The sequence below is a fragment of the Corvus moneduloides genome, chromosome Z (assembly GCF_009650955.1).
Source record: "Corvus moneduloides isolate bCorMon1 chromosome Z, bCorMon1.pri, whole genome shotgun sequence".
NCBI lineage: Eukaryota > Metazoa > Chordata > Aves > Passeriformes > Corvidae > Corvus > Corvus moneduloides.
In genome coordinates this window covers 59374033-59400512 of record NC_045511.1, presented here as the reverse complement: position 1 = coordinate 59400512, position 26480 = coordinate 59374033, and the positions used below count along the sequence as shown (strand labels likewise).

At 36.7% G+C, this 26480-nt stretch overlaps 1 protein-coding gene across 12 annotated transcripts in view; it reads right to left on the bottom strand.

Annotated features, from left to right (window-relative positions):
• BNC2 (basonuclin 2) overlaps positions 1-26480 on the bottom strand; it is a 350521-nt gene that overhangs the window by 136203 nt on the left and 187838 nt on the right. For all 12 annotated transcript variants that reach the window (XM_032097388.1, XM_032097398.1, XM_032097396.1 and 9 more), the window contains one exon: positions 2116-2218. In XM_032097388.1, the coding sequence (XP_031953279.1) occupies positions 2116-2218 (103 nt within the window). The remainder of the gene's footprint in view (positions 1-2115; positions 2219-26480) is intronic.

The window sequence follows — 26480 nt, the reverse complement described above, 5'->3', positions numbered from 1 at the left end:
TTATTTTAGATGAGCAACAGAAATCGTGAGAAAGACAATGGAAGCAAGAGAAAAGAAAACAGGCCAGCAGTTGCTAAGTGCAATAGTGCAGTGGTGGCTTTTACAACATTTTAAATGGCAGCTATTAAAATGAATTAACTCCACACAGATTAGTCAAGTACAGCATGAGAAGACTGCAATTCTAAGCTATTTTTTGATCTATTCCGTTAATTATGATTCTAGGTTATCAGAACTGAATAAGCACAGTACTTGCTGTTGGAAACACCTATTCTTTGGTAATTACATTCAGTAAAGCACTACATCATGTGTCAAGGAGCCAAGTTGAAATTCATTAATAAAAATCATGAGGAAACCCTTTAATTAAAGCAGCAGGAAATACTATTTGCATTCAAGGAAAACTTCTGAGAGTACTGAGCTAACGGTTTTAAAGCAAAGGACTTCTTAACCGCAACCTGATTTTAGTAATTTTGAAATCCAAGTGGTACGCTGCAGTGAATTGATCTCTCTCCCGAAAGCTGCCCTCAAAATCCTCAAAAACAGCTAAGATCAAGAATTGAAGAAGATACATAATAGTATCCAGAAAGTAATTTATAAGACTACGCAAAACATATATATGGCTTGTTTCACTCTGCCATAAAATGTAAATACTCCAGATGAATGTACACAAAGTGCACTAAAAAAAAAAATCAGAGCATTATTCACAGTAGCAAAACAAACACTTCCTAATAATATATAGCTGTATTCAGTTTTCTGTTTGGAATGTTAAGCACTCAGGTATGGGAGCAGGTGGTGTATCCCTAATCCTCACCTTCACCTTTCAACTTTCTAGATTTTTAAAACAGGGACACTTCTATTATATAAACTGTGGTAATCTCAGATCACTGTCATATATTCTGATTTTGAATTCAATCACTTCACAGAGAAGAATCACTTCACAGGGAGAAAAATCTGATTATACTTTTCCACAATGTACTCATTAAAAAGAAAGTTCAGGATGTCTCAGTGCTAGACTCTCAGTTTCTATTGCTCATCAGGAGGACACCCTGGAAAATAGCTAGACAGTGCTTCCCTATCTTTGGATCAGCAAAACCTCAGATGCTGATTCTACAAAAAATCTGAAGAATGCCTGAACCATACAAATTTTGTGAGGTTTAGTGATTCTTCCAAGAAATGTGAACCTGGTTATTCAGTGACTGAAAATTTTCTGGGAAATAAGAGTAATAAAGATAAAATATGTCCCTTGATAATCTAGTATATAACAAACCTGCAACCAGCTACCAGATGGGTGGTATTAGGGCATTTCCAGGCAGCCTGGAGGCATGGAATTCATGGTACCTGCATACTTGCTTTCCTTTCCATATATGTGAATGCTTTAAAAACTTCTCTGTCAATCTCTGTTGAATTTTTTGAGCATTCACACTTGTCATATGTCAGCACATTTAAGCACAAAACCACACAGACATGAACTAAATAAATAGACATCAACTATATCTTAGGAGGAAAGTAATAACCTTTCACCCAAAGTCTCATCAAAATAAAATAAAATTCACAGAATATAAGCCCCTGAACATCTGGCAGAAGTGGGGAATGAGGACACTTGGCTTGCTTAGGTGCCAATAGCATAGATTATTAGAAGAAAACTCCAGTAGCAATATCTTCGGCACACATAGTGATCTTATCCCAATATGTGGGATCTGAAAGTTTGACAGTGGTAAATTTGCATTTCCATTAGGCCCCATGACTTATCGGCTGATGCTTTTTTGCAATACAAACTCTGCTGTGCAACCATACTGTAAGCTTTTTGCCTTTCTGTTAAGCCCTACTAGAACTACGTTATTTTCTGAACGCTAGAATATTCTTTTGAGCTGTACACAAGCTGTTGAACTCCAGTGGCACTTGAAGCTATCACCAGAATAACAGACTCTTTCATCCTACAAATCGCTGTAAAAAAACCACGTGCATGCATACACATGCACAAACCCAGATTGTGCACGCATGCATGTGTAGAACAAAGAGGTACCACTATTGTCTGTATTCAGTCCAGTTCTTATTATTTAAAGATACTGGTAAAGACGGACAGAATTGAAAATTAAGCCTGGAACATATATTTCTTACCATGTGCCACCCAGCCATGTTTACACTGATCACAGGTTCTCAGGTTAATCTTCCCTGGCTGAAAACATTCACATGTGCAATTTACCAGTGTACAGCGGATGGCCTGGAAAAAGAAACAGAAAACACATGTTAATGTATTTCTTCCTGCTTGTACAAATTTGTTGTGATGGTTAGAATGGTATGAACTGTATAGCAAAACCCAGCCTCCCAACATTCAAAGTTGTGCTCCTTTTTAAAGTAGAAATTAATTATCTTTCAACACCAAAAATATGTCCGTATGTCCCATGGAGATGAATACATTCCTAAAATCTTTAAAAGATTTGCTCTATTTTCTTTAGGAAAAAAAAAGTTGTGTGGATGAGGATGCTGTAGGAGTTCCATAAACATCCTGGTTTTACATCAACTTCTTGAAGAAAAGAAGTTACTAGTGATGTCTTACCATTGGAGCATACCAGTTTCAAATCAAGAAACAAAAATATATGGAAAGGAAAACTACAGATATATTTCCCCTTCCCCCATGGAATCCAAAGGTTATTTTTGAATTTCCTTTTTGGGGTTCACCTAAGACATAACTCCACTGCAGAAAGAAGTAATGGATTTGATATGTTCCCAAAACAGAATAAAATGATCAAGTACAAGAATAGGACTGGTTCATAAAACGTCCTGTAGTTTGCCTTTACATCTGTCACTTTCTTCAATGTCTAGGCATACCCTTTAACCTCTTAACACTCACTCATCTGTTAAATGTGTATTTTTCTGTTTCAAAGTAGCAATGCTAAAACTCCAATCCCATGCAGAGATCTCAAATTTGCTAAATAATACACCTTCCTTAATAATACACTTTCTCATCTTGCTTTTAAATTTTTTTCAAAAATTACACAGGTTTACTTTGACAAGGGCTAGCTACATCCACAGAAAAGTGAATATAAATTGAATGAGACTCTTTCTAATATAACAGACATATGTTTTTAAATAGTGTAGAAGATGACCTGTGCACTTCAAACTGCTACTAATAAATTTATGGTATGCATTTAGATGTAATTTGCATGGAGATTTCTCAGACAGAGAGGCTTATTGTGATCATTCACAGATTAACAATCTACTGTAACTACCAGAGCTGCCAGGAAAAGATATCTCTATAGATTTAGATGCAATCAATGATTACTTGGGGGGCTAAGGTGGGGGAAGGGTGCTTGGTACGCATTGCCACAGAGATATTGAAGAATTATGAAGACTCTTGCCTTTTCCCAAGAATTAATACACACACTCACACATACTTTCCATACCAAAAATAATTATCTTAACTGTAGTGACTTAAAAAAAATTACATTCAGCTAGGCCTGGCTAAGGTCCTTGGCTGCTGACAATGAAAAAGCCTCAGAATTATTTAAATGTTGATCCCTTTACTTATTTATCTGCATCAGACAGAAATGTAAAGACATTTACAGTTCATGGATACATTTAATATATATATTTCTCTGACAAATTTCTGTTACAAGTGTCTTTTATTCCTCTTATCTTATCTGCCCCTTTACAACCTTTTACAATCAAAAACCTAGTGACGAAAAAAATCCTGCTCTATTATACCTGACACTTCAGGGCCTCAGTCCCAATGTCACCTGTCCAACTACTCATTAGCCAGTGTTATAAAACACTGCTCTATGGATGCGTGATTAAAAGAATTAGTAATATGAAATATAAGGGTACCAAAGAAGTGCTGACCATGCGAGAATAATATATGTGTTTGTGGGTTATGAGAAAAAAAATCTCCTGGAAGGTCCTGTTTCATGTTCAATAGTTTATTGACTTGGTAATATATCAGGACTACACTGGTCAGTAATGGTGTTCTTTTGCTAATATGTTCATTAATTAATGAACTCAGTAATTAATTGTACTGCAAGAAGGAGGTCTTACAAAATGGTATTCTTATTTTACCGTAGAAGGTTTTCTCACATTCACCACCTTTTTCAGGTGTCTGCACCAATGTGACATACATTTGTTGTATTTGACATTATTTTGATTTTTTCATGTGTCACTTACAGTACATGTAAGAGGTGTAATATAGTGCAGTACATGTACTAGATGAAATTCTGACACTTGGAAGAGCTGCTTTATTAAGGCTCATCAGCATTTCCATTACAACCCTATCTACTTTCGGCCTAGAGGTCAACAGGTTGCCTGTAAAAATTTGATTCAGCTTGAACCTGAAATACAATGTTTCAGCCTAAGAGTAAGTTTTATTACACACATTCAAAAATTATCCATTTACCCACTATAGATTATAAACTGGGGGGAAGAGTTTAGATGTGACATGTTTCTTTTCCTCTTCCCTGAGTTAAAGAGAGTATTTATGATGCAAAGTGTTGAACCAATTAATTAACATGATTTCTATCTTTTAGACATATTGCCCAAAAAATTCACTCAAATTTTTCAGAAACATGAAAATATCAGCTTTTTCTTCCAATAAATAAATCTGGAAAGTCTTCAAATAAAGACATGCATTTTTGTAAAGTAATAGGGATTGGCATGAGAAAATCGAAAGCTAATTAGCATGGCCAAAACGTTCAGCCTGCACTTACTTGGCTGCTTTTTCTGCCAAGGGTGTATGTTGACGTCAGGTTGTAATTTGGTTTCAGTAGTTTCCCATTCCACCACGGAGAATCCCATGCATACTTCTGAATGATGAGGGTTACCCCCCAAGCTGCAAGATGCTCATTTAGAACTGGAAATACTCATTCTAATTCGTGTTCTGGTATGATCTTGGGCAAATTATTTTGCTGTTATTTCCCTAAACAATAACTAGACACAATGACAACTTGTTGCCAGGACACATGCAACATAAATTTGCAGGCATTCTATAGTAGTAGAGGCTATTGAAAATCTCACAAAGAATTTTATCTTTATTTCAAAGATTAATTTTGCACTTTCCTCAATTAATTCAGAATTATTGCAATTACCTGAGATCCATACAATACCCAGCATGATGCCAATGTAACTCAGTGACGAGATGATTCAAGATGGTGAAAACAGTGTGTGATCCTACACATAGGGTCTGACCACTAAGATTCATCAACACGAAAGAAGGTAGTGTCCTTGAAGACCTTCACAATGCATCCAGCAAATTTACTGTGCCTTGCAGAGATATCACAATTAGAAACAGTATTTTTCACCGGTTTTTCAATACTATTTAACTTGAGAATACAAGTCACTGACAGCTTTTGCAACAGGCTCAGCAATGCCAGAAGTGCAGGTGAAGGTGAATGTGGCATAGATTAACTTTAGAACCCAAAGTTTTAATGAGGACCTCCATTCCCCAGCAGCAGCATTTTAAGGTACAGTAGCTGGTGCTCTTGTAGGTACCAGAGTGGGTTGGTGTAACTGTGGTTGGACGTCTGGTATTGCTTAATTTTAAAGGGGTGAGGTGGGAAGTGGGGATAATAAAAACATCCTGGATGTAGCAGCTAAATATGGCAGACATTTTTCCAACCCGTTAAAGCGTAGGTATAAAAATCCATGGGTATACCAATGTCAGAATTTTGACAGAAAGTGCTTCTGAAAGAGTTTAGCTAGGCATTCCAGAAGTCACACACTGTAATTCTGCCTTCCCAAGATTTTGATAAAAAGTTTATGTAATGGGATTTTGCATACTACACTATTTTCTAGGGAAAGAAACAGAAATTTTCCCTGACTGAGATTTTCCTCAGAAACTTCCCCAAGAAAGGCAGAAGGAAACAGAAGGAAAAGAAACCAATGAATAGTGAAAAGAATATTAAAATCAGCAGACACAGTCCCCCCATATTAGCTGATAGGCAACCAAGTATTTAGATGACAACTTGCAGGTTAAGACCTTAAGTACACAACAAAACACAGTTTCCTAAATACATCTCCTTGAAAAATGCATGCTGTTATATTTTACCATGTCAATGGCCTGCAGTTAACAGGAATTCTCAGACATTTTTATTCATCACTTTCACTGAGTTCCTAACATAATGCTTCTTGTATTTCTATGAAAATTACAATGACCCTTGAGGACGGACCTATGCTGGAAATGGACTGGACTTCAGCAGAATAATTTAAAATCGTTTATACTACTGATTTCTTAAATATAAAAATTTTAAAATTGACATTGAGAAATATGCTGCAGCTCTCTTTGAGATCGTCTTCCTGTAAAGCATAATGCAAAAAGAAAGGAACTTTACCTAATATTAAAGCATGATGTCTAGTACACCTATGCATAAGTTTGTATGGCTATTAAAACATGTTAGACCTGACTTCTGTGGGTTTCTCCCAGACCAAGGATATTAATTTAATATTGTTTGGGTGATTTGATTATGTCTAAAAAGTAAATATTATTCACATGTTACTAGAAATAGCCTAGAGCAGTCATGGAAAAATCAATCTTTCTGGCTATTCTGCAGAGCTTCCAAGAGATGAGAGTCAATAACCTACCATGAAAGGGATCATAGTATGGGAGAAGGAGAACGTGTAAAGAAAAGATGTGATTCCTCCTCTGGCATACTTAGAAGTGATCACAGAAGATGGAGGCAGTTTTAAATGATGCCACATTCCGGAGAGACAGATAAGTTTTGCAACAAAACTTCATAATGTAACTAATGATGAGGCTTTAAGAGTTCTATGAGGTTGAACAGCATCTTACTGAAGTCTCAGCCACAACTTTTCATGCGGTGGCAGTGTTATCAGAGTCTTATTCTTAATGTCCTTGCCTCACCTTTCTCAAGTGCAAAAAGGTCTTTAAAAATGTCTCCTTTCCACATCTATAATATATCACCATGCACCTGAATACATAACGGAGTCAACTATACGCCCCCTCTGCATTGATGTTCCATCTACCTTTCTAATGCGTCTCCCATACATCTATCCTACAGAGCACACACAATCTAAATCCACTGTTACCAGTCACAGAAGCATGAGGCTTGAGGAAAATTTGGTCACGTGAAATCTTTTTAGTGGGACTGCAAACCAGGAAACTGGTGCATAAGTGCAGTTCTTAACAGCTGCATTAAAATCAATAAGACTAAGAGAGTATGCACTCTACACAAAGGTGTTAGCTAGCAAAGATGCTGTGGGTTTTAAACACACACATATACACATAAATATACTTGAAATTTAGATTTTGTATAATGGTAATTCACAATTTCTATGTATTTTTGTAATATAGGCAAGAACTTGCCATATTTAATTGACAGAATAAATCTCATTTATGATTTTAAAGTCAATAACAGTTCAGGTGTTGTATGCCTATGAATGGAATATTTGCATGAAATTATAAGAAGCGTTGGAAAAGCAAAAAAGCACTTTTTACAGCTTATGTTTCAACTTTATCGAAATACAACATATTAAATTAGCATTTTCTATCCATTGTCAGTTTTACTCTGTATTGCAAATGAAAATTACATAATTTTAAACTAATATTTTATTGAAAGTAAGTAACACTCTCATTAGGAGAACAATTTGAAGCCATACAGCACATGATCTTGAGACACACCATAACAATCAAACTTAGCCTAATCAAAGACTAATGAGAAACACAGAGATCCCCTCTCGTTTTGCTGTATGTTGACCCATGACAGAATAAATTATGAAGCAGAAGACAACAGATAAGTTCTGCAAGTGTTTCAACACTTTTTTAACAGAAAATCTCCTCTGCCATTAATTTTCCATCCTGTTTCTTTGTTATAATGCAAAGAAGATATGATCTGTCTATCTGACATTATTGCTCACCACAGGACTGTACCATACTACAGTTCTAGGTTCAGAGTTTTTCTTTCTTTTTTAGAGCACATATAGAGCTCTCTAAAAAGCTCTTAAAAAATATGACTTCGTTTCTTTACTATGTCATGAATCCAAATATTTTTTTCCTGCCAATTGAGTACTTTTTAAAAAGTGAATTCACACTATTTTTAATACTGGCAAATCAGGAGTAGAATACAGTTTATTTTCAAATTGACACCAAAAGGAGGATCATTTGTATACTGACATTTAGGAAATGCACAATGTCACTTTCCTGTGATGAGACTGGTATTATAGGAAACTGTTTTGGTTTAAACCTAGCCAACACCTAAGCCCCACACAGCTGTTTGCTCACTTCCCTCACAGTGGGATGGGGGAGAGGAAAGTAAAAGTGATGAAATTTGTGGGTTGAGATAAAGACATCTTAGTAGGTAAAGCAAAAAACCCACAAGCAAAATAAAACAAGGGATTCATTATGCCCCTTCTCTTGTACATTTTAACTCCTAAGAAAGAAGGAAAATTGAGGTGGAAGTGCTTGCCGCACTTTCTTCAGAATGAAGCAGACATGTTTCTGTCTCTTCAGGGGGGCCATATACCTCTATCCCATCATTCTGGTACAAAAATGACAATTTTGAAACTCAGCTAAAACGTTTAGATGGGTAATTCTGCAGCCGGAACACTGGACTGGGAGAGAGGGAATGCCTCGATACTGATCCTCGGTCTGTCACTCCCATAGATTCATTTACTTAACCACTCAATCTATAACTGCCCAATCCGAAAAAAATGAGTAATGCTAATATAGAGCATTTTCAGAGATAAGGCTAAAAAACTGCTCACACAACATGGTGAGGTATGAGGGAAAATGTAAGCCAGAAACATTCAGCATTATTATTTCTTCTGTTGGCACAAAAATGTTAACAGATTTTTTTTTTAATGATGCAAATTTACTTTGATTTACCACTGGCAAATGAATGACTGTATACATAGGAATCACCTACAGAAAATAATTTTAATTGATAAATGACCATTACTAACTTCAATACTGATAGCCTAATAGTGCTTTGCCCAAAACGAAAAACAGTAAGGGAAAATCTACTTTGCATTTGAATGGTCTGAAACATCCATGTAATGCTATGATATTTTTGATCACTCTCCCATTTAGAGATACTCAAATATCTTCTGAGTTATTCACTGCATTTCAGTATTTTATTAGCAATTTCACATCACATTATATTAGTATAATTTCTTACTTGTACTTATTTTCAGTAAATGCAATTTGAAAGGTAATAATATTGTTATATTTCTCTGTGGCATTCAAGAAAACAGTTACTAATATAATATGAAGGGAAGGATGCTAGCAAGAGAGAAAGCTGTTAATAGGATAAAACAGCTTTTCCTGGAGTAAGGAAAACCTAGTCTTTAAGCATGTTAGAAAACTGTTTTCTAGTTTTCTTGAGAAAGAGCTGCTAAGTGAATGGGGAATAAGAAGAGAAAGAAAAAAAACCATTTGTAGTCTCGTATTAATTTAGGAGTTGCTCTTCAGTTCTACCCTAGACGCTACCAAAAGTAGAAACCTGCGTCAAGGAATGTTACCTGGACTTTTCTAGAGAAATATAATGCAGAATATATATTTCATTTTTCAGGAAGTTTCTGTAGAGCTTTCAGGCTGCTTCTATACACTCAGCTCACAGGGCTGCATACAGGATACTCTACAAAGACTGCAGATACAGTATCGCTCTATGTTTCTATAGCATGTAAAACTAGCTGGAGGGTCTCCGGCATCAGAGTTATTTGCACTGAAAAAATTAAGACTGACAAGTGCTTCTTTGCTTAAAATTTGAAGAAAAAACATAGTTGATTTAAGAATGAGATTCCCTGTGCCCAAGAGCCTATTAGCAAACACAGATGTTTATTCTTACAGATGAAAACCAGATCTGTGATATGAAAACAACACTGTCACTGGCGTTCAGCCACATATATTGCCAAGGCAGAGGTCAGTGTCAGATAGGTGTCCAACACGAATGGATGCACCCGCAAGAAGTGCCCTTCTCTAACCATGACTGTTCTAGAGAATAACACTGCAAGCTACACCCAGGTAGTCATGCCAAGTAACCACAATTCACTCTGTCCTTTAGAGAGCACGGGAGGCAAGTCGCTTCCAATGGTTTTACTGGCCTGTCGTGGACCTATGATTTACTCTGCCCTGGTGAGACCCCCCCTGGAGTACTGCATCCGTCTCTGGAGTCCTCAGCAAAGGAAGGACACGGACCTGTTGGAGCAAGTCCCAAATAAGGACCACAAAGATGATCAGAGGGCTGGAATACCTCTACTATGAGGAAAGATTGGCAGAATTGGCATAGTTCACCCAGGGGAAGAGAAAGCTCCAGTGAGTACTTATAACAGCTTTCCAGTACCTAAAGGGGCTTGGAAGAAGGTTGAAGAGGGACTTTTTACAGGACATGTAGTGATAGGACAAGGAATAATAGCTTTAAAACAAAAGAGGGCAGGTTTACACTAAATATAAGGAAGAAATTTTTTTGAGGAGAGTGGTGAAACCCTGGAACAGGTTGCCCAGAAATGTGGTGGATGCCTCATCCCTGGGAACATTCAAATTAGGCAGGAGAGGATTCTGAGATACCTGATCTAGTTGAAGATGTACCTGACCATGGCAGAGGGTTAGACTAGATGATCTTTAAAAATTCCTTCTACCCCTAACTACTCCTTGAGCCCATGATTCTATGAAAAGTCCAGGTGATATTTCTCTGGAAAACAAGTGCATCTTGCTGGCAACTGCATTGGAGAGAGTATACTGAGATTCCTCAGTGGTATGAGCCTTGCTATTTGCAATAGACTTCTACTACCTTATAGCAGATATTTCAGAAGAAAGTATGTAAACCAATAATTCAAAACTTGTGATGTAAAAATTAAAACTAAATATGCTCCAAAAGTTTATTTTCCCTCTAGTATCTTAAAAAAGACATAGAACCTGTGGATGTAGCAGGAACATGGAACAAAATTGTCAACATTTTTTTTACATTATGTGGACTATTGGATCAGTAATTGACAAAAAGGGATTTTTTTCAGTAGATTATAAGTGGTTAAATAAGAGTTACTTAAATCTATTAAATGAAATAACAAATCTATTAAGCCTAATATCTGTTCATCATCTATTGTTTCTCCACAAATCCATAAGAAGATGATGAGATCATTAAATGTCTTAAAGGTGATCAGATAAATAATTCATAATCTCTAGACTAGTTTTGATCAACCTCAGTTATAGTCTGTCCGGTAAAAACTACAAGAGAAAAGATGTAAGTATGCAAAAATATCACCTCTAACAAATAAATAGGGAACTTTATAAGAAAAATGTAAATATACACTCAAAATTATGTTAGCAAAATCAGTTAGATTTTTTTATTTTCCACCTTTTTCTTCTATAAGTTGAAAGAATAAGCAACATCTGATTTAAACAAAGTAAAATGCAGCATGGCCCATGGAATAGCTATTTCTTTCTGTCAATTTATTCTTCTTAAAGAATATCAAATACACATTGTTTATTGTCTAATCTGCTCTTCAGGAAGTTTTGCCTTTCAGGATTTTCTTTCCTTCTCAGACATTATTGCTTTCTGGGTTCTAAATGATGGGTTTTCAATTTGGCAAAAACAATTATGTGGATTTGCACTGCACTGTGCTACATCTTAGCCACTGAAGATAAATATGAGTTCTACAAAAGTTACATAAAAGAATTATAATGAAAGATTTCATTGTTTTGAAAAGAATTCTAAAAAGAAAATAATGTCTTCTGTCTCATCAAGGTCAACACTCCATACTATGTGTCCTCTTCTTAAGTTATACCCTAAAGCAATAACTTCTTATTTACATTAATAAAATACTCAGTCCTGTACTATTCCTTCAGTGACCAACCCTGTCAGCCACAAAACTGATACTTTAGGCAAATAAGAACAAGAAAACCACCCAATCTTTTTTTTGCCTCACTCCCAAAAAGTCAGACTAGTAAGAGAAAATTTTTCTCCTCATTAGATGAAGTAATTAATTATTTAAATATGCATTTCTTTTATTAATGTAACTTTTAAATTTTGCTTCTTTGGTATTTCCTGAAAACAAAGAAATGTATATTTTTTCCATGAACGTTCACTACAGTATATTCTATCCCTTCACCTTATGTGGAAGAGAGAAGAATTCCAGTAAGTGTGAAATATGTGTCTCTTTGGCCAGAATGGAACATGAAAAAAAAAAATTCATATATATATAATAAAACCAGAGAGACACAGAGAGAGAGAGAGAGAAAAGAGGGAGAAGGGGGGCAGGCAGTGGAGGGAGAAATGTTATTGGTTTTCTCAGAAGGATTTTCTTTTATACATAGCTTTATCCTATAATTTTGTCCCTGTTGGGCACACTGCCTAAATTTAAACACAAACAGTCAAGCAATGAAGAAACATTACCACATTTACTGTGAACAAAAACTCCCAGTTGTACAGTGAAATTTTAATACATTTCAACTTATCTCTTTTACTAATGGGGAGAGTACAAACCCTGCAGGAATTCGCTCTGCAAACTGGTAATTACAGTAGACTCACTTTTTTATAATGCATATGTATAGTCAGACACAAGAAACATAGCTGCCCTTTTGATGTAGGTTACAATAGGAATGTTTAAAAAAAATTATGAAAACCTCCTGCAATTCTAAAGGAATGCATTATTTTTCATGGGAAGTTGTCCTTTAGCTATACTAAAGAACACAAATATATATAGTACAATATAACACACACATATTCACTTGCTTTTATAATCTGAAGCACAACCTTTATCAGGCTGCCCCTTTTTTTTAAGTAGGGTCTTTTTGTTTTGTTTTGTTGTTGTTGTTTTCCTAATGTACCTACTGGTACAAAGCTGGTTTCCATCCTACAGTATCATGTATGAGTTCAGAAGATTTTTGTTCTCCCAGGCCTCTCCTCTGAACAACCTTCAAATTTAAATAATTTTGATCATCAACTTTATGTCTCACTAAATCATTATAACATATATTTAAAAGTACTATTGTAATTGCATAGATTTAAAACATACAGCGTCCAACTCATCTAAGATAGGACATGCTTTGCCTGGCAAAACATGTTTGTAGTGTACGCAAAGAGAGATTTCATTTAATCTGAGGATGTGTGAAATCAAAGTAGGATCTACTGCTAAATCATACATACAATATTTATCTTTAATACAATAATGATAAGACATAGCTATATGTTAAAAAATCACCCAAACAAGCAAACAAATAAACAAACAAAAACAAAGTACAAGACAAGTAAGAGTTTGCAAAAACAACCCCATATTTCCAGGCCTTTTATGGTTTACGCCACTATTTCTTAATGCCTATCAACCAACCATACCACTTGATTCTGCAAATACTCATATCCTCATTCTTTAAGTATACTCATATTCACATTTAAAGTTAAAGGTAGTAAAAAACCTCACACAATTCAATAATTAAATCATTGTGTGCACTAAGAACAGCACACAAAAAATCATGTAAGAATTCCAGTTTCTGGAGTTCCTGTAAAAAGGCAAATCTTCAAAACTGCCAGAAGAGCAATTCACACAACCTAGCACTTCTTTGAGCTGCATTTTCACCAGTTTGCAACACCCAGCATGGTGGAAACACAATCTGCCTGTCTCTGTTAAGCACATCCTGCGCGTTATGTTGGTTGAATGGTAACGTGAAACATTTGCAAGTTTCTCGTAAGGTGGAATAGCATATTCACAGCTCAAGACAGTCACAGGTAAACTCGCTAGACCCTGAGGCTTCATTCTCCAAGCAGAAGTTTTAATTACAAGGAAACAGTGTAAGTTGGTGTCAATGATTATTCGCAGTCACCAATAAGGAATCAATGGCCAAATGAAAACTAACAACAGTGATGGTGAAGGTCTCTCCTGCAAGACCTTTAAAGATACTTTCCATGGAGGTCTTACTTAAAACCCATGAAATTTCATGGGAGCTGGAAATATTCATTTCCCTTATTGCTGGAGAGTAGCTTTCTCACAGATGTAACCCTCTTCTCTACAGAGGTGTTTTTTTAGCAGTGAAATTATTTCATTTCAAAGTGAGTTGTTAATGACTGTGGAATTACTTAACTTTTTTTTTCTTAATCAAAGAAATCTGATCTTGGCTAAATGTGAAGAGCTTCCTTCTCATTCAGAATGAGGAGGTTTGGTACAATCAGACTGAGCATCAGACTGAGGAAGGGTGCTACACTAGGTTTACTAATAAAAGTCACAGAACTTAATGTGTGTATGCATGGTAAGCATTTTACCAACTCTAAAACCTACAACGTGCTAGGAGAGTGAGAAATATGTGTGCCAGCAGACCTGTGAGTGTAAACTTTCTTCACAGCAACAAAAGTAATTTTCACAGAATATAAGTTATATTCCATATGACTTGTGATCCTGCCTGATGCAATGCTTAGGATGTGCTTAGTCAGCAAGTCTTTGTTGAAAGCATATGGGAGGTAGCACAAGCTCATCTTCTGAAATTACCTTCACCACTGTACATCATAATTGTCACAGTAATTTCTGTCTGTATCAGGGTGGGCAGAGGAGATCTACACAGAAGCTCAGTCTTGACTTGAAATCCAGATCCTGTGCTAAAATGTCACTTAATTTCTAGATTTCAGAAGCAATGTGAGGAGAAACAAGAGACAATATATCCCAGATTATGACTCTTTTTGTGTAGAAGACAGCAGATCCAGTCACATTTCTAAATGGAAGAAACAGTATCTTTGCAATGAATATGCAGCAACTTCTTTCCTCTTCCTCACCTACAACCTTAATTTCAGTTCTAAGGATTCACAGAACGGAAACTCCAATCAAATTGAAAAAGACGCTGCTTCCTTTAATGTCTTGTCACATGCAAAAGTGAGCAATGTCTCTTTTTAACAACTTTCCATGAAAAGAAAAAATTACAATGCTAAAATTGGTTGTACTAAATGGATGTGAAAAGACTATATGTGAGACAATTAGAGATAAAGGCTTTATCGAATGAAAGCATTCCAGATAATTGACAGTGACCCTCATTATTTATTTCTTTAAACTTCCCAATTTTTGTTATCAAGTTCATTTTGGGACTCAGTTTTGGGAAGCATAAAGGACCTTCAATACATGCAGAGGCTCTGAGGATGTTGATGTTAAGTAACTTTCTTCCTCCTTATCACTCCTCCTTTTTTTAATTTTATCTGCAGTAGTTGATGACATGGGCAGAAAATTAAATCAATCAGAATCAGGTGGTTGCAGTTTAGGGAGATAGTCCTGAGTGAAACCAGAGACAACATAAAGTAATTTGCTGACAGTGAAGCTAGAATAAGTTTTATGTTGGCTGTATGCCTCCATGCTGAATGCATGTGTTACTATTAATATTAATCCAAAGCATTAAAGGTAAAGGAACCCAATGGTTGAAATGTATGCCTTAAACCCTGTCTTTTAAAAATAATCTCTACTTCAAGGGTGAATGAATAGTCCTAAACCAAGGGATGCAGGACTCCAAAACCCATAGAGACCAGCTGAGTACTCTGCTTTCTGGGATGACAGCAGTGCTCCCGTTGTTGGTCCTTCACATTTTCCCATAAATTTAGACATGAGGAATAAAGCCTATCACAGACACTGCACCAGAACAACGCTGAGCACCTGTTCTTCAGTGAGTGCTATCAGGAAGGGAGGAAGGCTGAGGGGAGAACAGTGTTGGAGGGAGAACGGAAACACTTTCTTTCTTTCTTGTTTGTTTAACTGATGGCTATCTGAAAATTCTGTATCTGTTTAAAACACAAGAAGCAGTAAGCAAGGAGAAACTAATTTTTAAGCATAATTCCAGGAAGATGACCACCTAGGAAGCTTACCACACAGTAGCACCGCTTTTCACATTTTTCACCAGTCCTATAAATACCATTGCTGCTTGTGTTACACCTGCATATTTATTGCTAGGTTAGGTAAGAAATTCTGGCCTGCTATCACAGTTTCTGTAACAGTAACATGTCCCTGAACACCAAAGCAAGTAGCCAAGAGATGCTATATTTCTTGCTTCTGACCTTATGAATTTATCACTGAATCACAGAATGTGCTGAGTTGGAAGGGACCCACGAGGATCGTGGAATCCAACTCGCAGCCCTGCACAGCACCATCCCCAAGAGTCACACCATGTGCCTGAGAGCTTTGTCCAAATGCTTCTTGAACTCCTTAGCATTACTGTCTTGCATCAATCACAGTTATTGTACCTGAATTGGGCCAAATGACTATCAAGTTGCTTTTGAAAGATCAATGTGCTCTCTCCTGGTTTTGCAATTAGGAAGGCATCTTCATATAAACAAACAGGACATTTTGCATTTAAATACAGAATCAGTTTTTCTTCTAATCTCTTATCTTACCATAGCTTAACATTTACATATATGTATTTAAAATCAGTTGAGAACTCAGATGCTAGACTGGATCAAAGGTAAAACCCCACAGTTGCTTTGTTTACATTTTCCATTGCTTTTGGGTTTACATAGTGACGCAAGTGGTTGCCGTCTCACTCGAATATTATCTATTTCTTCTTCACACTAATAGGTGAATTTATAACTTGAAATGCATGCTAAAATATTACCTCAGAAGGCTCTTTTATCCACAAATCTAAGACAGATTAGGCAATGGGAGTTATGACTTGGTTGTGACAATCCATTCCTGTATCTCAGATCTGGAATAAAGAAAATTGTACTCCCAGCATACCTAAACTTTGAAAATTCAGCAGAAAAAGTAAACCAACTAGTGAAGAACAATTTCTTCTTTTATTTTTTCTTTCTTTAATGAAAGTAAGCTATTTTATTAAATAAACATATCTATTTGGACACATGCATACAGCAGAAAATTACAACAGCTGTACAGATGTCCCAGGAACCATCAGGCTACCCTATCCAGAAGAAGGTATTCTAATATGCTGCATTAAAGTAACAGCAACTTCTGCCACTTGGCAGCATACATTGTATTTGAACTCATTTGTCCTCTAGTTTATTTCAATAAAAGAAGTAAACAGTGTGCTCATTTGTACCTTGTATTTATCAGATCCTGACTGTCCATTTTGATTTGTCAGTGTTCAGCAGCTTTAAAAATCAACATACATCCTCATAGACAAAGCTGAGTGAATGTAGTGCATTCCCAGCTTCTTTTACAAGATCTCTCCCAACTTTATCCAGAGAAGTACAATATTCAGTGCATATTTAATATTTCCTTAATTTGCCTTCTGTCATGCTGATGTTAGATCCCACCAAGCGTAGCATCAGCTACAGTAATCCTGCTGCTACTCTCTACACAAGTGCAAAGTGTAGTCTGTGCAAAGAGGAATGTTCTAACTCCCTATGCAGCCTGCAGTCTCTAATCCAGCATGTATACTTATGTGCACATGCTGTGCTCATGCTAAGCCCTGTACTTAGTCCTGTCATAGCACCCTGCACTTTGTCACAGGACAAAAGTTACTTTGGTCACCATGTAATATGCAAATGCTTTGCAGCAAATATATATACATACTGTGCACATTTGTGGAAAAAGCAAACCAGGCTGGTAAAAAGTGAAATGGCTTGGTGTGTGCAAAACCCTGGCCCAGAGCTTCTTCCCATTGCAATCAATATGAGACCTGTCCTGTTTCACTGAAGCCCAAATAAGCCCATCATAGGTTTTTTTACCGTTTAATGAAATAAGAGAATAACATAGTAACCTGGAAATCTGTCAGTAACAATCTCCCTTCTCCCGAATTTTAAAATTGAGAGGATTATTAGAGTGTCTAAACTATATCAGCTTTCTAGCACACTTTGAATGTATCAGCCTAAGAGAGTGAAGCACAAAGCTATCAGCCACACTATCTGAGGGGAACAAACACTGCTCTCAGCATTTTGATGCTTGTAGGGCAGGAGGACTGCACAGGGACACTTAAACCTGTGGTAATGGTAGCAGGTATTAATGGTTGGTACTCCTCATTTGCAGACATTTCTGTAGCTGCTCCCTAGTGCCCTTCTTCCTCAGACAAACTCAGCACCAGTTCTGATGAGAGTTCCTAGGCAGGTTCTTGCTGCCATCCTCAGCATCACAAATTCCGTTTCCTGAAGCCCTTGCTGTCATCCACCTACACATACATGCACATCATTATTAGCTGTACAGTAGATGCCTGTCTGTGTGCAGGAAGAGTTAAATCATCACACTCAGCCCTTAACTGCAACTTTTTCTCCTGCGGGACAAAAGCACAGGCCAGATGGAATGGGGTCTTTGGTTCCTCTGCCTAGACCTTGGGGTCTAGGTGATGGATGGCCCTAACATTAAACAAGCATGCACTACAGAGAGGACTAAATCCAGCTCTAAGAAACTCATGTGTCACCTCATTATAGCCAGCAGATTTTCACGATGAAAAGTTCAAGTCACAATGAGACAAACGGGAGACTTTTCTCTCATTTTTGTGAGAGTTTCACCAGGTCATAATTAAAAGCAATATTTAGCCTAGCACAAATTAGTGATTGGTAAAAACAAGATGCAATCACAAGCACAGGCTCTTTTCTCCACTCTGCTTACTACCTAATCCTCTTTGGTGAAAACTGGTCTGGAAACTGCTTAGAAGCCACCCTTCTGGTGAGAATTTCAGAGTTTTCAGGTAACAGTTCTGCCAGACACACCACAAAAACAGAGTCTGTTACAGTATGCTGATAAGTCTGTTTCCACTCCTAGGAAAAGCCAGATGGTGCAGAGGTGTGTGATAGTAATTTCTAAACCAAGAAAAAGAGAAAATTTTAAAACCCCAGAATAGTTGTGGTTAGTTTCTGTTTAAGGATCAAATTCAGGTCAGTTCTGCTTTATCCAAACCAATTCACTTCTCCCTATTGTTATTTGATTGCTGACAATGTGCTTGCTGCTGTGAAATCCTCAAAAAGAAAAGAAGTTTAAACACAGAGAGGAGCACAACGTGCTAAGTAGCTAAGAAGGAATTCAAAGCAATTAAATTGCTTTCCCCTAAATTTCTAAAAAATAAAAATTTTCAACATATTCACAATAAAAAAATTAACATTATTTATAAATTCATCTAAATTTAATTAAAGAATTGAACTGCACACGGGCTTTCGGTATTTTAAAAGCAGTTACATGAAGAAAGTATCATACCAAAAACCAGGAAGTGATGCTCCATTAATATTCATTACATGCCAACACTCAAAAAAAAAGGGAAAGAAAAGGTAACTGCCAAGTTTATTTTGGCAAAGCTCTATGACATGATTTGTATTCAAAGCAAAATCTAGAAAAATGTCTTTAAATCAATGTAAATCCCTTTCAAATTGAAAAAAACCCCACATAAAACTTAAGGAAAAAGCACTTCTGAGTTTTAGCCTTTTTTTTCAATGCTACACTGTACATAAGCAGTTTAAGTGAAGTACATTGTCACAGAAGACCTACCAACTTAGGTTAGATGCACTTTTTCCTGTCTTTGCAACAAAGAACTTGATCTGTTTGTTATCAAAGAATTATAAATTAATGGTATTTAATGTTATTTTCCCTTCTCACCTATTTTCTTAAAATATATATATATTAGCACAATTTTTAAATGAGTGAGAGCACCAAGTACAGAGAATAATCTCAGTTTTCCTAAGCAAAGACCAAACTACACAAGAAGATGGCAGTGGTCTTTAGCATGGTGTTAGCATACTTCTCAGAAATGAAAACATTGATTCATTGCCTGGCTGGGCCAGAGGCAGGAAGGGGGCCAGTGATGTCCATATTGCAGAGCAGAATGAATGCCATACAGAAATTCCTAAAGCTCTTCTGCAGAGATTTGCAAAAGCAGCACACCACACACATTTGGCCACATTGCTTCTGGCACTCAAGTAATTTTTATAAAAGCAGGGCAGGTATTTCCCAGCAGCACAGGACCAGTACATTGAGATGCCATCGTGACACACAGCACAAAAAAACAGTCTGGCAGGTTTGTCCTCAACACAGAAACTAGAAGTCTCTGTTTACTCATGTTTGAATTCCACCAACCAATTGCAGTGGCTAGAAAAACAAAGGCATTTCTGAAGCCAAACGTGAAGAAAAGGAACAGGCCCTCACATGACTCTATGAAGGTGTTGTTTCTAGACCAATTTCACTGACTTCCTGAGTGACTTAATGCATCTTTTCCTCAGTTCCTCTACCTCCTTTCAATCACAATTAACAGCTCGGGAAGAGCGACTGAGAATTAACTCTATAAAGCAAAACTTCTCAAATTAGGAGACAGCAGGAAAGCACCCATGTACACCCCGAAGAGAGAAGTCCAAAAAGCTGCATCTAGGACTTTGCTGTCTGTGCTGTTCTTTCCCTGTTTTCTCATTTTCCCCGCCTCAAGCAAGTTCTGTCCTTTCCTGATGTCTTGAGGTTTACCTTGTGCCAGCAGGCAGGGGAACACGAGGTGAGAGGGACCATGGACTACAGTGCAGGAAAAGACATCCTCTCCGGCTACAGGAAGGGCATCTACTCTTCATCAAACACCTCTGTTTTGGGAAATTGAACCACACACCTCATGGGTAGTCACAGCTAGGTAGTCCTAGGTCTCATGACAGGGCACAGGATATGAGGCAGGAACACCTTTGAGCAGGGAGCAGAACAAGATGAGGGAGCAGAGAGTGTGGATAGTTCCCAGGAGGTAGGATTTGAAGGAGGAGCTCATTAGACAGGGAGGGCTAGCAGAATCATTGCTTGAAAGCTGTTTTCATCTGATTTAGAAGAAATTACTGGGCTGGGATTTGGGCTGACTAAAAAACAGAATAAATCAAGTGTGGTGGCAGTCATCAGCAGCAACTGCTAGACTTAGATTAAAGGGTAACTGAGGACCAGGGCTGAGGAACTGCAGAAACACTGAAGCATCAGAGAGGGTGAGTGACAGTGGCAGGGTAAAGGAGCAAGCTTAGAACCATTTTTGTCTAAACAGGAGAAAGGAGGTCTGATCTGTAAAACTACTGCTTTGAAACCCTTGGAGGCCATTATTGGCAGATATCCATACATTCATCAGGATGTATTACTTTTCAAAATTATCATTCAAGTCTGTTGGTATAGCAGTTTGAAACACACCTTTCAGTTGTAAGCATATATGGTAATGTTCCTCACCTCATTTAAAAATTTCTTCCCTTCTCTGAAACAGTGGCCCCATTGAGTAAGGACTGAAAGATGAAAAGCAGATGCTTCCTAGGAGACTGGCAAAACTGGTAACTCCGAAGGCATCTCACTCACCTAATTACTGAGTAGGACAGCATCTATTAGTTATTAGATAGTAATATTATTAAATGCTACTGAAAGAAACCTATAACTCTGGTAGCCCTGTAAATTCTCCATTAGCATCAGCATCCAAATTCAGTACTGTTGAAGGGAATCCTGGCAGTTGTGAATAGACCTTTTACATAATTTTCCCAAAATACAAGCATCACTTCTGTGATTTTTCTGATGTTTTCAGGGGGTTTTGGTCAGGCAGTTTTTAAATTCAAATGAGATTTTGGATCTATACCATGCTGCTCCTTTTTAAATAAATCTTAAATACTGGACATGCTTCGGGAAATCACTGCTCATGAGAAAGTGATGAATTTTCAATTGTTTACTTAATACAAGGAGGAGTTGCAAAGCTATTCCACTGCCTTGTAAAAATTCAAGGGAGTGAAAAATATGTGGAGAGAAGCAGGACACCTGCCTGAGCAGCAGTAGGGAAGGAAAGCACTGGGTCACATTGAGAGAAAAAACATTGCAGGGGGTGGGAGGGGGAACAAAGGCAGAAGGTGGAGGGAGAGAGACAGAAGTAAGCAAAAGATCTAGGGACAAAGATGCAAACAGGAAGAAATGAAAAACATATTAGAGGAAAATTAGACAGAACAACTGACCTTTCAAATTTAGAAGAATTTAAAATTTGGTATGCTAAGGGTTAAGTACTACATTTTTGAGAGTAATGGGCATAATAGCAAACTGATTGGTTTGCCACAGCCTTGCAAAACTCACTTGAGAAAACATGCCATTGCACGTCATGTGCATCCATCCTATTGAAATCCAGACAGACATTAATCACCAAAAGAGGAAGTATGAAATTCACTTAAATGATTTCTAGACTAAATACCCCCCCCCCACACACACACACCCCCCTTTCAAATGCCTTTTACCCAGTGTTCTCAATGTACATATGTTACCTTGATGGTTAATGGATATAACAAAACATTAGGAGCTCCAATTAATTTAGACTGTTTCGTAAAGCACCGGCAAGTTCTTGACGTTCACCTGTGCATTTCTGAACCAGAAGAGTTTAACTACTGAGAATTGTTGTTGGACTATTGTATTGCTGATGGACAATTTTTCAAAAAGGCTTCTAACTTGCAAGGTCAAAAATACACCCATATTTTGGTAAAAAATTATATAGAGGCCAGAAGTATTTTGCTTTTATTCTTCATCTTCACTTCATAAAACATTATTCCTTTTATATAGTAAAAGGTTCCTGATCTTTGCAAGAGCACAAAATATGAATGTAAAAAATGGAGCAACATGAGCAGCTTTCTGAGGAATCACTTCTCACAGAACAGCAGGTTCTCAACAAAAAATGAACTGGAATAAGAAACACTCATCAAAACTCCATGTGCATGAAACCTCAGAATGGAGAGCAGATGGGGCAAATATATTCCATGACCCACTAGATTCAGCCAGAAGACCCTTGAACTCTAATTTTCACATAGGTGAAAGGAAGCCAGACAGAGCCATACTTTAAATCCCACTTGTGTCCAGGGTATGACAAAAAGTGGAAAATGTTTGTCCTACTAAATTAAGAAAATAATTATAATATGATTTACCAAAAAGGGTTGTCAGCCTACCTGACTATGCCTCCAAGGGAAACACTAATTAAGCCGGTCCAGAGTCCATGTGTCAATCTTTTTACCCTTCCACAATTTTTGATTCCTAGAATCTGCTTTTGCTGTCTTTGGTAAAAAGATAGGCTTTACAAATATAACTAATTCTTATGATACAGTAGCACACAACATGACCCAGAAGCTACCTGTAGTCTCAAAACCCTTTTGTTTTGGCCTGCCAGGTACTCACAGCCACTGCATTCCATTGCACGCACTTAATAATGAGGAGGTAGCAGCTGGTCAATCAGCAGCTCCTGCGTAGACACACCTCATATCTTCCTTATCCAAGCAAAGGTGACTCTGCATGACAAGTGGTGCTGATGGCCGGCTGGAGAGAAGCTTTGGGGGAGATCAGAGCTCTGTAATAATTTTCAGCACTAATAATAAAGATGTTGGAGATTTGTTCTCACTAATGCTGCTGTTTACTCAACAGTGAGCCTGATACAGATATTTCAAATTTCAATTCCAACTCCGGAAAAAAAATTCCCTTTAATCATGCCAAGCCTGGAACTATAAATTACTGGACATCTAAGAATTCAGAATACCACAAACTTCATCTAAGAAAAATGGTAAAATAAACTACCTGAGTACATGACATTGTACAGGTCCTTTGCCAGACATCAACAAGATGTGAGAGTACTCAGATGTGTTTCTGAGTACAGTGCAAAAAAAGGTAAATATAACTGTAAAATCAGACATGCTGAAACCACATTTGAAGTGGCATGCTAGAAAACAGAGAGATTTACAGACTTCTATAGGAGATGTTTATATAAGTTTCAAAGGTTATTTTCAAAAAAAATTGTTTAAAAATATTTCACCAGGAGGCTCCTTGGAAGGAACACCTGTTTAAACTCTTTCCTTAGTACTGCAACAGAACTCACCAATGTGACAGGGTCAATCAGTTTAGGTTTTCACAGATCTTGAGCTGTTAGGTGAACCAGTTTCAAAGATCAAAAATGACAAGTACATGAATCAAGGCAAGTTTTCATGCAGTTAATTTTTGTGAGGTGATTAGCTAAATAAAATTACTATGCTCCAGTTCAAGAAGTACTGCAGTTACTTGCTCTCATTTTTCCTGGTTCTCAGATGGTAACAACTACAAAACATAAATGAAATGGCCTTTTATGTTTCATGACAGTCTCACTCATTTTTGCAGCAATTCTATTAATCTAATAAAACCTACGGACATATCACACCGCAGATAGTAGAAAAGGATGTTAAAAACATTGAAAACATGACCTTTGCCATAGACTTCACAACTATAACTATGTCCTAAATTTTCAGAAGATCAGTAAAGAGAATTTTTAAACCATGTTTATAGTCAAATATTTTCACAAAACCCTTTAGGTTTTTTTTCTTCTTCTTCAGTAGAATTAACTTCACAACCCGCATAGCTCCAGCCTGCACACACTTTAAAACCCAATGAATATGCTAGCCTTTTGCTTGCTGTTCATACCAGCTAGCAGTTTAACACAGCTGACTGACAAGACAGTAACTGAGCATGCAACTCAAAAGTCATTATTACCTTCTAAGTATTAAACCTGATTCAAATCTGATATTTGTGGAATATTTGGGGAATGCCCCTTTGCAGTTGCGTGCATTTGAGGACTAGTAAATGCAAAGGAAGTAAATGCAAAGGACTGAATACAGATCCCTGGAAAACACAAAGAAATGCAGACTGGATTCCATACATATATACATATATACATAAATACATATATAGTATAGTATAGGTATATGTATGTATATATATACACGTGTGTGTATAAATACACACACACATGCACATATCTATTACATATATGTTTGGGGTTTTTTTAAACAAAATGAATTAATTTTAAAAATGTAAACTGCTTGTATATAAAAAGGCATCCCACTTAAAACAAGTGAAAAGGACAGGAGTCAGAAATAAGAAAGCTGGCCACTACTTCTGATTCAAATTCTATCACTGTCACAGATTGATTTAATTATTCCCTACAAAAGTATTGTATGGAAAAACTGCACTTTAATAACCACATCATTAGGAGGAAAATAAACTAAAGGAAGGACTTTACGTTACATACAGGACCTGGTCAAAACCTTCCTTTCCATTGATTTCAGTGGGCTCTGGATCAAGGCCATATTGATTGCAGGCTGTGTGGTTCAATGATTAAGACAGCAAATTTAGGTTTCATTCTTAGCCTGGTCATTCACTGGGTTTGAGTCCAGGGAAAGATAATCACTTCCCGTATCTCACTTTTTCCATATATTTAATGGGAAAAATTCTAATTCCCCTTTACCAATAAAGGCAACCAATATATTCAGATAAAAGCCCAAAAGCTAAAAGGGACAAACACCCTTACTTTTAATTTTAAACAAAATTTCCTGGAATGGTGGGAACCTCAGCTAGTAATTTATGATCCAGCTTATGTGGTAATCTTCTATGATAAGTCTCAGTTCAAAGCCTGCGTGTATGTGTACGTGTGTGCATGAAAGGGAGAGAGACAGAGGCAGAAGACACTTCTGCTCACTAACTGGCACTTCATGATATATTTGATTTGTTGTAATAAAGCAAAGAAAAAGCAGTTGTCAGTTAAAATGCCATTTCTGTCACACTTTTTAATAATACTGCTTCTGTAATTACACTGTGGTTCTTTATACTTACTCACTAAAAGCTTGCTTAGTTTCAGCATGGAAAACAATTTATGAAATTACAGAAACAGACTGAACACAGCAGTTCATTTGCTGAGGCAATTATCCAGATCCTTGTCAAAAAAGAGAGAGAATAAAGACTGTGATGTGCAAAAAATGTTTCTAATTCTATGCTATAATACATACAATATGTCTGTGGTTGTGCTGGATTATGTTAATAAACTGCAGTCGAAATATATTTGTCACAACACAAAGGAAGGGTGCTATCAATTGTCTTGCCAGATAGTTTAAATTAGTCACCAAAACGTCTAGCCAGGGTTTCCTCTGTGACCCTTAGATGAAGGGAGAGGCTTATTGGACAGTTTTTCCTGTGGGAATAGACAGATTCTTCTAATGCTCAATTATTTAGAATAATCTGGGAAATAACTGTAAAGTGAACAGTGTCACAGTTGCTTTTTTAAACAGATACGAAAAATTCAGCTCTCAACACAAATCCTGTGTTATTTTTGGCTGGTTATCACTCAGAAATGAGTTTCCTTAATATTTGTTAGAAAAAATGGAGAGAAGCTGTATTCCGTCTTTTGGGAAGAGCAAAATATATAAGGAGTGAGATACTGCTCAGAAAAAAAGAGCAAACAAATTGTGGCTAAAATCTAAGCCCACAGTCCAGAAAAATTCCATTTTAAAAAGGAAAAGAAAAATGAAATGAAATATTAAAAACAGAACATAGACTTGCTTGTTAACTTGTATATATTCAGAAAGCAATCTAGTGTAAGAGTGAAGTCACTTGAATAAGAAGTTGGAAGGAGAGTACCTTAAAGCCCGTTAGCACTCCAGAAATACATGTACTACTATGTATTTTACTGAAATTCATTATTTTTTGTAATTTTAATATCTATCCTTTCTTATTAGAAATTTATCATTTACACTAAAATATAATAATTTTAAAAATTTAAAATTTTTTCCAACTATTTATGGTAAGATAAAAATGCAAATTTTATATTATTTAAACTGAAAATGTAACAACCAGTTTCTTTTCTCCAGCTAGACACTTCATACTTCAGCAGA